Source organism: Branchiostoma belcheri, unplaced genomic scaffold (assembly GCF_001625305.1).
Source record: "Branchiostoma belcheri isolate BF01 breed outbred unplaced genomic scaffold, Haploidv18h27 scaffold5, whole genome shotgun sequence".
Lineage (NCBI taxonomy): Eukaryota > Metazoa > Chordata > Leptocardii > Amphioxiformes > Branchiostomatidae > Branchiostoma > Branchiostoma belcheri.
Genome location: NW_017804131.1, coordinates 1,832,351 through 1,846,511, shown reverse-complemented (window position 1 = coordinate 1,846,511; position 14,161 = coordinate 1,832,351). Strand labels below are relative to the sequence as shown.

Genomic DNA, 14,161 nt, shown 5'->3' with positions numbered 1-14,161 from the left:
GTAGATTTATTTTCGTGTCATCTCACATCTCTGGAGTCAAAAAAATGAGCATCACGTGCGATCTATCTATGTAGTTTATAGACACCCTGTGAGAGGGTACTTCGCTAGAGGACGATATCTTTGTTACCTGTGCATGCATACCCACGGGTGATCGGAAGATATTTTTATGTTATCCCTGACTCTCGGATGCTATCACTTTATCGTGCTACAAAATACGCAGATGTGTAAAGCTTGCCCCAGAAATAGATTTATAGTATTTCGGGAATGAATATCTTCAGTCCTGCGGCCGTATCTGAAGAAGGTAATCCCCAGCAGCCATAAAGACATCAAATGGCGGCCGGCTTTATGCGTCCGGCTAACTAATAAAGTGAGGATAAACATAACTTTCAAACGTTACAGTTAGAGGGAACGTTATGGCATGTGGGAAACTTTTGCAACTTGTTCTTAAAAATCCTTAGAGCGCCCCTCCCTCTTGGCTAGACTTACACCACATCGATCGAATTTTTTATCAGTTGTCAATGGCACGTTTTATTTTCAATTGTTCCTGAGGGAACGCTTACCGCTGTGATGTTTATCGTATCTTCCCCGAAACACAGACAGAAGATACGCCAAGGTACTTTACCCCTATCGACCCACGGAAGACAACGAGTTGTGCTTGGAAGTGGACGACGTCATCGAGGTGCTGGAGGGGGAAGATGGCGGCTGGTGCCTGGGTTACCTGAGGGGCAGGATAGGCCTGTTCCCCTCCAACTACGCTACCTTCCTCACAGCCAGCGAAGGTACTTATTAAACGGTAAAACAGTCATAAAAGTGGTAGTGCAACATGATCAGCACAAAGTTACTATCTTGTTACGTTTGTGAGAAAAAATATAGCTAATCATAAGTTGGCCGTTAGACGAGCTTCCTAAATAAAATCTGAGTAGGTGTCGTTAAGATGAGCTCATTAAATGTGATGGTTATATTGTGAACATGGCACCCCGTCTACGTTTTATTGGTCTTCATCCATTTTTTGTTGCGGTTATCCGAATGGACATGACTTTGCATTGAGTTTCCAGCATTTCACGACTAGGACCTGGTGTCATTAATGATAAACTTTGTTTCCAGGTTACGTAGAGGACCTTCCTCGAGTTTCACAACTTTTGGAAACTGTTCTACAGATTTGCCGTGTTAGACTACAAAATGTTCACAAGAAAGTTTTCGTCCCTTTTTTACTGTTTCCAAAGTTTGCACCACCTACCTTTTCAGCAGCAACAACTGAGTTTAAATCTCCATAAACTGTAGGGCCTTCATTAACTCGCGAAGTATGAAACCTCTGTCAGAACACAAATTGACAACTTTTGGAAACTTTTCTACATATTTACCATGTTAGACCACAAAGTGTTCACAAGTTTTCTTTCCTTTTTTTTCTGTTTCCCAAGTTTGTACCACCTAACTTTTCTGCAGAAATAGCGGAGTTTAAATCTGCATAAACTGTGGGGCCCAGATACCTTCATTACCTCGCGAAGTATGTAACCTCTGTCAGAACACAAATTGACAGGTCTTGTAGTTAAGAAAAGAGTGCGACATCGTCCTGTAAGACACATCCCGGGGGCTTAACACAGGTTCAACAGAGACAAAGGAAGAGCCAAAGGCCCACCCTTATCTCCGCTCGCACGCATACCTTTGGGAAAAACGAATTTTGCTGCGTTCACCTTTTCAGATAATCAGAAGTGAAAGACGAGTCTCTAATGGGACCTGTATGACTTATATCTATATATCTCAGAACGTTCTTTAACGACCTCCTTCAAGGTGAAGCAAAACTCGTCAGAGGACAAGCCGAAAATCCCCCTTAATGAATTTGATACGCTTGTTTGCTCAATCGTGATGAAGCGTACACGATTCTCATTCTTCTCACGTGGAGCAAGACTAATAATAAGACTGCTAATACCAAAATCCTGAGATCATGAGAGATTTTACAGGAGATATTATGCAGGGTCTGACGTTGAGCCTCCCTCAAGGACCCCCGCCATGTTCACACAACTGTACAAGGTGTAGAACAAATATGCCTGCCAAATCATGATGAATTCTTCTAACCAGTCCAGCATATGATTTCTGGCAGATAAATTTATATCGCATACATCTCAGTGTTCATAACTTAAGAACTTTGCAAAGTCACCCCCCCCCTTATCTTTTGAAGTTAAGATCTCTTTGAGAACGGTTTCGCTTCAAGGTGTAGAACAAATATGCCTGCCAAATCATGATGAATACTTCTAACCAGTCCAGCATATGATTTCTGGCAGATAAATTTATATCGAATACATCTCAGTGTTCATAACTTAAGAACTTTGCAAAGTCACCCCCCCCCTTATCTTTTGAAGTTAAGACCTCTTTCAGAACGGTTTCGCTTCAAGGTGTAGAACAAATATGCCTGCCAAATCATGATGAATTCTTCCAACCAATCTAGCATATGATTTCTGGCAGAGAAATTTATATCGCATACATCTCAGTGTTCATAACTTAAGAAAGTAAGCCACCCCCTCCCCCACACTTTTCTTTGGGAGTTAAGATCTCTTTCAGGGTGATTTCGCCGGAGAGCAGTTCAATTACGGTTTGAATTGTGGATTGACCTAATTCACTAATGTCAAACATTAGAGACAATCGGCCTACAGGTGTTAAATATATATCTGGCGCCAGTTATCCCAAAGTGTTACTGTTCTGGATTTAGGAAGAGAATGGTCGATTTCATACCTAATCAACGATTAACCTAGATAACCCTTTGCGGTTCAAATAAATGGCAGGGCCAATTCTTGTTGCACTCAAAGTCTGTCTTTTCACTCTTAAAGTTCATAAAAGTGACACGAAGACGAATGAAATCATCCGTTTGTAGATTGTCCCATTCGTGTGGTCGGAAGCCCGCCCGCAGGTAACACCCGGGAAACTGTCAGGATCTCCCCGGCTTCATTCTTCTTCAGCTCCGATCGATCAGACCCTCTCCCACGGTACCGACTTAGGCCCATCGCCAATCATCGTGTCCTTACTTCCGTATTGATCACAGGCGAGAAAAATAACACTTGATCAACTTGTCAATGTCAGTGGGCATTGAGAAAACAGATTTGTTATTTCACTCACCGGAGCCTGTTTATCGAGAAATCTCTTCCTTTCACGGCTGGGCGTCCCCGGCACAGTTTGACGGAGGCACGATTAAACTAATCAATCACTCCACGTTCCCTCGCATCTCATTCAAGATCCTTTAAACCTTCACGTAATTAAAGTACATGGCATGTACACCTGATTTCTCTCCACGTGTATGGTGTAGGTGTCAATGTGATAGATTAGTTCTGTGCAAACCACACTGCAGTGTTCATGTATTTCCGCCTTACAGGACGTCAGAAAAATCCTTGTTTGAGTCCTGCTGGTACCAGCTACAAATCTTCACTGAAAAAACTCTTTCAGCACTCCGTCTTTAGCTCTTGTCAGAATAGAAATGTGACATAAAGACTAACAAGCAGTTCATTATTCAAGAAATATGTGCAAGAAATAGCTCTTTTTTCTAAAATACGACGACTTGTCATTGAGTTCTTCTGCCGCATGCGATAGGTCGCCAAATGTCACCTTGACGCGGCTGAGCGATGATGTCTTTGTCGTCACTAAGCCCAGCATCAATGTCTATTATCCACGGATCTAAATGGCCTTAAGTGTGACGTGCACTTTGAGCACCATGATTTACATAGCTGCAAATTCCCTCTTCACTCCGTTTGTGTGTACGGATCTAGTCTCCTAAATTGATCGCATTCAGACTTTTCTTACTACTTAACTCTTTTACATTTGTGGGTCAGTTCGCGAAGATCTGTATTTGATAGGAATAAGTAACTAAGTAAGTTGTCATCTCATTGCATTAAGTACTTTTCTTTTGATGAATCGTACACAGAAGAGAGAGATACGTCTAAGCGAAATAGCTTCACGTCTGTTCTCCTCGTGCCATGCTGTTCAGGTGGGAAGACAAATGAGTCGTTTAGTTGATGGTTTGTGTCCGATAAGCATCTGCCACCTAGGTCTTCCAAAAGCTAATGTAACACTGCCGTGTCACTAATTGAGCATTGAATCTACGTATGTATTTTACTCCAATACCTTCATTGAAAACTGGGGCGTGGTTCAATACCCATCGTAGCCTTTGTGTACAACAAAAAGACAGTAAATATATCAAGCTAAGCGGCCTATTTTACTTCCTGTATGTAGTATTCACATCAAGAAACATCGTTAGTGCTTAAGCTGGGAATTTATCAGATGCGCTCGTTAAATCGCCAGTCTTTAGAAGCCAAGCCCATAGAATCAAGTAAATTATATGTTTATCTCTCTGTAATTTTCGCCTAAATGATAAATCAATGGCCATCGACCCTCCATGGCCCGTTTTCATTGACTGACCCAGATCCAACTCCGAAATTGTGCAGTTCCAAACGTTAAACATCGTACATCATGGAAATCAATATGCATATAGTCATTAGCATCTCCTTATAAACTCCATGTGTTCTGGATAGTGATGGAACAACGCCATCATTATTCTGGACACATCTTCATGTAAAAACTATAGTGTCAACGAAGTTGTGTACACTTTGATATGTATTTTTTCTGTAATGACTTGTCTATTATATATTAGATAATAACTGCATCACGTAACAATATTTCCAATCAATATCTATATGCAAACCTCATAAAGCAAGGAGGCTTCGTACGGAAAAGTAATATTATCCAGCTTTTCGGTAATCCCCTTTATAATCCCTAAATATTGAATATTGGGCCAGATGCTCATAATACTTACTTTCATGTCATATTTGACCTTTGTATTCTAATAGATGCATGAACATCCCAGTGCGCTGATCGTCGGAATCTGTTCACTTAAAGAGCAGGTAGGATTAACTAATTTGAAATCCGCTTGTATCCCTTATCAGTAGTAAAGAGCAAAAGATACTAAAAATGCCGCTAATACATCTAAAAGTCTATGCACATTAGTTTTGCATCAATATGAATCTTCTCCAAGCACTGTCATTGGTAGTGCTGTCCTGCAATCAAAGAATCTTGCCTATTTGTTTCGGATTTTGTTTTGTTACTAATTACATAAGCAATAAATCTTTATTCTTAGAGCAGCAGATTATATATATTTTGAAAGGAACATTATTGATTTTCTATATTTTGCTGTACTGCAGAGTATAGCTGATGGATATGGTATTGAAATCAATACAAACAGGGGGTAGCGTAAGAATTTGCTCATGGTAATGGTAATAATAGTAGTTTTGTCGAAGGCATTGGACATGGTACTAGCCATCCCCTGCAAACTCCTGAAACTCTTTGGCAAGTTCACCGACCTGTGTATAAATGCTCTATAACCAGATGAAATTCAAAAGAGTGGGCGGAATTCTTTGATAAGCTTTAGAACGTTCTAGGCATTGTAAAAGTCAATCACGAAAATCCTGTAAGACCATCACATTCACCTGTGGGAAACCGGGCTGACAGCTAATTCCTGAGTATAAAGCAATGGGTAAAACCCCCAGATGAAGTCAGTCTAATGAACTGAACCGATGTCAAAGATAACTTTAAGAGAAGATTCACAATAAATAGTTGGCACAGAAGTATAAAGAATGTCCAAAATGAGCTTGGTTCGTATATGCAGCTTGCTAGTGCCAGACTTACATAGAGCTTCGGTATCTCGACGGCTGCACATACTGAGATATTCTGTGTGCAACATGCCTACTTATCTCTTGTTTCTATGGACAAAAGCTAACCTGAACTGATCGTCACGCTGACCACGTGTGGCACAAGGGTCTCAGACACATTATTTTGGGTCGCCTTTTAGCAATTTGCCATGATAGGATCTTATTACCCGTGTCTCACTTGAGTATTGAAAGATGATAATACTCTTACAGTACATTACTGTTCAAAAACTACTAATACAGTCCAGCAACATGTTGAAAATCTAAATTCTGAAGCTGTAGAGGTCCCAAATTTTCATTACCGCGGTAACCTTACCTGCATTTGCAGGGCGGAGAGCGGCTCCAGTCAGTATGATATGTTATTATAGAACTCAATAATCCCAGCGCACGATATCGTTCTCTACCACATGTGAGCAATCCAACAACTTGAAGTCCAAAGTTTAAGAATCGTAAAGATTGGATAATTTCACAGTCTGTGCTCTTCGTCCTCAATACTTCTCACTCAATGACCTACCTATGCTATTTTACGGTGGACTATTTCAGCTAGCTATCACGTTATTGCTTTAAAATTCTACATCTAAGCACTACCTGCACCAAATATCCCGTTGTATTATTTTGTTTCATCGCGCTTCTTTGGTTCTGCCATTGGGTAATCTGCTACAGGCTTACGAGTTTCTAATACGTTTGTCTTGTTATATCATTTTCTTATGATAAGCCCTGGATACATAGGTGAAATAGTGCATTCCGTATCGTGCTAGCTAGCTGTTACCCCACCGTTATTACGACATAGTGTATGCGTGACCTGCATGTGGGACAAAGTATATCAGACGTTCTGACTAGACTCTACGTTACCAGGTTACAATCAGCAAATGCACAAATTGGGACTGCAGCTACAATTCCCCCGGCGCCTACATCAGAAAGCCCGTGAATAGCTGGTGCAATTACGTCGTTTCCACATGATTCCACCATTTCAGGTTAACATAGCCATCCGTGCACATGTGACAAGACTGTCTAAATTGGAGTATAGGGACAGTTTCTCTGACAAGCATAAAAACATTTGAGACTCTGATAAATGCTCCACATACAATGATGCACGTTCCGTTAGATAATTCCAGAAGTGGAATACATTTTAGGTTCCTGCTCTCGATGGTATTTCACCTCTATGTATTCCTTCATTTCATTCGGCACACGGACTTTTCTGAGAAACAAATCCCACTTCTTCAATCTTATTAGAGAACACGAAGTTGCTACACGTAAATGCCTTAAGGGCTATGCAAAATACGCAGACGTGTATTTTGACGGGTATAATGACGAATCAAATAAATGAATCAACACATTACAAAGTGGCTCGTCGTCTATATGAATGCTTAATGCGTTTTCATGATAAAGTTTTTCCAGACCAAGACTTGATTAAACACACGGCAGATCGTTTATACGACATATCGCTCCACAAAAATGATAGACCTTTGGGAACTCGATAAGAGAGGACAGAAGAGTAACCGCCAAACCTTATCTCACTTTGCTTTTTATGGTAAAATGCAGGTTTTATCACATCATCTGTCACCCCCACAGAAAATACCATGCTTCCGTTAGGGAGATATCGTTATTTCGGTAAAGCTGTCTAGAGAAATAGGTCATATCCGTTCAAATCGACAGTTCTGAAGTATATATAGTTGCCTCGTCGTGATCTACATCTCTTTAGTTTTGTTTTGTTTTGTACTTTTGTTTTGTTTTGGAAACATAATTATATTGATAAAACATGGTGACGACACACTCAAGTTACACTTATATTCATGTCGCCACCAACACATAAGACAATACATAATACATGGGACAAGCAAAGTACGAATAAACATGTAAAAATCAAATACAAAAATTAATCGATGAACGGGTGAACAAATATATATACAAAGACCTACAGGACTGACATACTAAGATACTACAAAAACCGATTGTATTCTAACAAAAAGGTTTGTACATGTAGCAATATTTGAATGTTATGAGTTGTTGAAAGCAAAGTAGAAACTATTAAGTAGAACCTCTATGTTTACTTTGTCACCGGCATGACGATTTCGCTGCGTCCTTTTCAATCCTGGATCTAAATACAAATCTACGCTCATCGCATTATTGGGTTAACCAACAATCTAAAATTTATCAGATACTTAAAGGATTTTATTACTAAACACATAACATTTATGTGTCCAAATTGTTTTTCCGTTCAGTGATTATTACAAATCAATGTAAAGACTGCGATAATGCCATTCGATAATGTGCATAATAATTTAAAATCGAATTTGGTAATATTACTTTCATAGTGCATTACACAAGGTCAGAGTCATCGGTCTCTCGCCCGCCCTAAACCACGCTAAATGTACGGGTGAGTGGTAGCCTTGCACAACTGGAGAGTCGCCAGTTGCAGCGTGGATCAATGATTTGATTGAGGCTGATATCAGCCGTTATGTCCATGGATTCAAACTTAATTGCGATTCATGACTAGCGGAGTCGTCTGCCTACGCCATCAGTTATTCCACGCGACGCTCTACTTACCCGCCATTAACGACCTTTTTACTGGCTTGTTTTGACTTATAGCTGTTGAAAGCTTCAGGCGCAAGATGACTTACGCCCAATTCTTTGTCTCCCTTTCAGCGTCCACCATGAAGTTGGAAATGATCTACCAAAGTATGGATGACATCGTCGCCTCTCCCGCCAAATGCAGCATGTGAACCGAATGAATTGACATTTACCCCGGGACCTGCCGGCGGTTCCATGTCGTTCCGTGCCAGTTGAACCAAATCCAAGCCTAAAACGCCTGGAACACCGCGCATATTTCAAATCCTGCAGAACTTGACTTGTCCAAAACACGGCAACGTCAGGAGTTTCTGAACTGTTCTGCAGCCGGATATGCCCTATATATTATATGATTAATGAAAAGACTCTGACTGATTCCATGAATCTATCATAATGATTGGTTTTAATTGAAAAACAATCCATTAAAGCAGTGCAAAAGGACCTTCTGGATCAATACAATTTGCTCTGCCACATGTGCACAAGGAAGATTGCCGATAGACAAGCGTCTCTACCGCTGATTCTGTTAGTGAGACGAGATTCTGAGACTTTTGCTGTCATTGGCTGGACCTGATGAACAGAGACTCTCTGGATGCAGCTGCAGACTGTTGAAGATTTCTCGCTGTCGGAGTTAAAATGCGATTGTAGTTGATAGTAGTGTGATACCGCCTGCAACTTATTCTGCCCCAGCAACTGGAGTGCATGAAGATGGACTTCGTGGATCTCGTGAATATTGACAGGAGCGAAGGCTAAACCGATCTTTGGTGACAAACTTGAGTAATCGAGTTCACCGCTTCTTGCTCATCCCTTCCCGCTGGCGGTGTGTCGGAGGAAATCCGCTCTCCGGACCACATTAAGAGATTGCGATGCAGAGATAAAAGTTTCATGCCCAAGAATCCTCTTTGATATCAAGGCAAAAGTTTGCAACCATCGTCGATCACGATTAACCCGCGACATTGTTACGACAGCGTCGAAGGATCCAATGTCGTCCACTATCAAAGAAAGGTCGCCTCTCTGTTCTGCTGAATACCGTTATTCAATCTGGGTGATGAAATACTAGAATTAACGGCGGCATCATCTGGTATAGAGTATTCATCTGGGGGAATAAAGTCGATCCACGAGGGCCAGGTGACAAACGAAGTGTAAGCCGCGGAGGAGACACTTTGCCTAGAGAGGAAGTATGGGGTGGCTTATGGGCGACATGATAAGCGATATGCCTTGAAGGACCTTCACGGTCATTTCTGACGATGACTTGGTCGATGTGATCCATTGGAATGTATATTTGACACAGGGGAGGGGTCCATGTCTGCGGATTTGTTTCTGTACAAGTAATCAATCGGTGTCAAGTGTAAAGATTTGCGACATGTATATGAATTTAATGTGTTAACTCATTGCGCAGTTCATTGTACTGTACGGTAATCAAAGGCAGTATAGTTTGCTGTACATTTACGCGTTTGTTAGATTGTGTAAGATAGATTAGATGTCACAAGTGTTGAGGACGCCCGCGTCCAGAATGCTAAGATATTAAATATTGTGCAGAAAAGCGAGTCGATTGACCTCCTCAAATTAACTTGGCTCCGGATCTGTCATTGATAGATACGCTGTCATTTAAGGCCCAGTCGTGTCTCTTCCACTTGTACATATTCTCCTCCCTACGTCCTCGATTGATAGGCATCAAAAATTGAACTTTGCCTCAGGTTGCCATTCGGAAATCCATTACGCCAAAGATGCTTTTGGCTGCCCAAAGCAAGATAGATGCGGGTGAACACACAATATCGCAGCGGTTGAGATTGCTGTTCTATGCATTTAATTTCAACAAGCTAGAGTGCGAATATTACAAAGCACATAAAACAAAAAACTACACGTTGGGTTCCATTCTTTCTAACAGCCAGATCACGTATATGTGTGTGGGCGCGGGACTCTGCGTTGGTGTTAGTTTACATGGCGATTGTGATCTTGATGTATTCTCTCCGTTTCTTCCTCTTCTTCAAACTGCTATCGTGTGATGGATCATGTACGCAACTAAAAGGCATCCATGACCACACCTTTTAATAGATACCTTATCTACATGCTGCGTTTTAGTTGTGATTTTGAACATTCGAAGCATGTTTGGAAGATGTCGTTATCACAAATCCCATGGCATTACTCTGCTGAGTCTACACTGGGTGATCCTCATCAGGCTAGGTCTTATCTTTCATTGGTTAATGAGACATCAAGTTAGTTTTTGATAGTTTTATCTGCAAAACACACAGTTCTCAGACTGCATGCAAAAGTCGTTACCTTTTTCACAACAGTAAACCATCGCTGGATTCGGTTCAGCGCTAGTATTCCCCTTCAGTTCGGCATTGAACTCCGGGGCAACGAATAACATGCATTAGCGCAACATCATACAGTAAATGGATACCAAGTCACCAATCTTGCCTCACCTCTCCGTTGTTGTGTCACATATGGAACCTCCAGTATTCTGACATGGGCGTATGTAGCAACGCTAACAGCATTTCGAAACATAAATGGTGGCATTAGATATGTCATTCACTTGGCAATATCGTTCCAAACTTCATGGCTGCTCTCCAGATCAGATCTTGGGAATCAACTTCGCCAGGAGGGCAGAGCAAAGGCCCTTACTAAGAACTAAATCTCACTGGTCACAGACTAATGATAAAGAGCACTAGCACGTTCATCTTGCCCCTTAATACTTCATCCCTGGAGGTACCATGTGTCATAGTCCATATTCACGGGGACGCACTGTGGTGCATCAGATGGAACCCTCTGAGTCATGGTATGTACAACATGAAGAGTAAGTCAACTCTTATGAACGTGCCCGGTGTCAGCAAAGCCTCAGAGTACAATCTCTCGGCAAGAGAAGAGTAAACACTGATCTCACACATAAAATCACGCTGACAGCTAGGGAATAAAACATAGATCTGCTTTGCATGAAGCTGCCAGGGAGCAGACAATCTTGAGTGGTGTACTTGCCCGAGGGGCTTTCATGTTGAAAGATTGAGTTGGGGGAAAAGGAGGTGCCGTGAAGAAAGATATCAGATGGCAAGGGGATGGTTCTAATCACTTTTATGTTCCCTGTCAAGGTCAAATCAATAATTTATGCACCAAGGACTACTTTTTGCTGCTGTATCTTCTGGCGGAAGAGCTCCTTTGAATGCAGAGTGTTTCACGGTCTCAGAAAGAGGTGCGGGGCATCTATATTCCACGACAAACGATTTGTAAAGGTATCATTGACCTACGGCCTGGATTATGGGTTAAGCCTCCTGTCGTTCTAAAGTAATGATATTGCTGTCAATTAGTCCGATGGCGGACGGGTCAAAAGAAGCCGCCTGGATCATGTTCTTGACCCAAATAACAAATATTGGAAAATTCTCGAATATCACACCAAGGTAGTATTCAACAAGTAAATGCACTTATTCCGTACTTATTTCACTCACCAACTTGAGTCTTAAAAACCGATAGTGACAGGAGTAATTATCTCTGTATTTAGATTCAGACCATCATAATTATTTATGGATGTTCCACGAACCTAATTACTTCTGGAACTAACACGATGTTTGAAGTCGTGTGTATCAGAACAGGTGGCAATTTCTCAAAGCTTATATAAGCTGCACGTTGATTAATTACTTTCAACTATGTTAATCCAACTGTCATGCACGAGGATAACGGAGGCTCACCTCATTAAGGCCTGCCCATTCCCCGGTATAGTGAGTGACAGATGTGAGGGTTATACAAACCGTTATCATTTATTCCATAACTTCCCTTGGGTCCCATTAACTTTTCTTCATCATGCAACAATTACCAGGGCTGGGGGTTGTACTAATAACGAAATATGTTCCGCATTGAAAGGTTTAATTTTCTCTTTGATGCTACAAGACTGAGAGGCACTTCTGTCTTCATATATTTGGTAATTACGGCGTTGCTGCTTCACTGCATATTTCCGAGACACTTCAGTTCCAGACGTCTCAGGTATTCTTTTTAATTTCTTCTCCTGGATACAATTTGTCACGGCATCTTCGCCGTGTGCCAACCGTTGCCAAGTTAGCTAGAAACTTCTTCTACAGGATCAACGAATTGATTGACATATACCGGTCTTGCTGCTAGCATGCTGTCTTATTTGTGGGACCTGTGCCCAAATATCTCTAGAAACAACGTTTGACATATTGTATCTATATATATTCAGAGAGAACAAAAGCGATTCCCGTACAATGACCCCATTCTTTCAACATGATGAGGGTTACCCCGATGATCAAACCTCCTCACAAAGTACATCCGAAAGGAGGGGGATTAAAGGATGCTCTTTTGTTTCCAGAATCAAAAGGAAAAATTCATGAAGGCTACCATCAGGCCTAATGTCGACTTTGTCCAGATGAGTCGGCTGAACTCCTGATAGTTGTTAGAGATTGCTGCGCAGTTGGTCATATCAGATGAGGTCAGGTTGCTTTAATATTTCCTGTGCGTCTGATAGATTTTACACGGGAAAATCTATCTGCTTTGAAAATATGTTACGCTCCAAGATCTCCCCTTATTTGCATGGAGTGAGACAATTAAGATGTTACACAGGCGGGGGCGGTAATGCCTTCTGATCTGCCATTCCTTGCTGAGGTTCTTAACGAAATCCCTCGCAGCGGTTGGGAACGAGGAGGAACTGTCATGGATGTTACTTTTAATGAGAAAGGCTTAGACGCGTTCACCTATGGCATTTTATGGTGCTGCATTTTCAGTGATATCCCAGGTTTCCAGGAATTTTCCTTTACGCTTATCAATTCTGGAACAAAAGACCCATCTATACGGAGAATAATGAATTTATTATAGCAAGAAAAGCTGTAACATGTCGGCACTCGCTGAAATTTAGCATTTGTTATCAATTAAGCTTTGTAGGTATTCGGTGCTGTAAGTCGACAGCACAAGACTAATCCAATAATATATTGGTGTTTTTAGACGTCGGTTTAACCTTGATCTTTAGCTGCATTATGTATGCACACTAACTATGCTTTGCTCTGGGAAAATTATCTCAACTACCTGTGTAATGGTGTGACCGCGATGACCTTACTACCTGAAGCAAACACCTAACGAAAATCCTTCGCCTGCCGAGATGGGAAACAAATGAACAACAGAAGAATTTATTCATGAAAGGATCAGTTGCAGCCTGAATTAACTGATCACGTTTCGTCCCTTCAGACCGTGTATTTGTCTTTTCTCCCTTTTATTGCCGTTCTACCCTTGACTGCCGGGCTATTATGGGCGCCGCTGATGCCATTGCCCACGTTTGGGAGTGGCGGATAACACCTCCGCGGGAAAAGTAATATGTACCACAATTCAACTGCAACCTTTATGCGAACCAGTTGCCGGTATTAAAACGCAGCAGAATGAAAAATTACACATGATTACGGTGGGATGTACCCGGCCAGTACGGTTCTGCTGAGATGCACCATGGAGCGGAGGTAGTGGAGCACACAACAGGTCGGCTGCAGAATAATGAAAACCTGCCTTTCTCAGGAGCAGAAGGATTGTGTAATCTTCGTTTGCCATTGATGGATGAAGCTTAGTGCAGTGCATGTACACCAAACTTCCTTCGGTCCATTCGTAATATCTTGATATTTTCTCTGAGTTGTGTCAATACTTGTGATGATACATTGAGTCTACTGTAAAGTTTGTCACTTGATTTTGTTCACTGATTCATTGTTCATTGTCTTCTGTTGACATGTTTTACGCCTTTGTTAAGAACTACAGACACATTCAGTATATCTGATGCACGATCGAATACAAATGCCTATATTCATGTTTGTGTGTTTGTGTCTATCAGGTATGTTGAGTAAATAATGGCATAAAAGGTCTTGATGGGCGATTGATGCATTGCTCGTTTGATGTTCCTAATGCTATTTGTTTGAAAATGGCTGTCACGTTCA

At 41.4% G+C, this 14,161-nt stretch overlaps 1 protein-coding gene across 1 annotated transcript in view; it reads left to right on the top strand.

Moving 5' to 3' along the window:
• LOC109480161 (neural cell adhesion molecule 1-like) overlaps window positions 1-9,542 on the top strand; it is a 31,426-nt gene extending 21,884 nt beyond the window's left edge. Inside the window, exons 7-8 of the mRNA XM_019782323.1 lie at window positions 597-779; window positions 8,331-9,542. Of these exons, the coding sequence (XP_019637882.1) occupies window positions 597-779; window positions 8,331-8,407 (260 nt within the window). The 3' untranslated portion in view covers window positions 8,408-9,542. The remainder of the gene's footprint in view (window positions 1-596; window positions 780-8,330) is intronic.
• The last annotated feature ends 4,619 nt before the right edge of the window (window positions 9,543-14,161 follow it).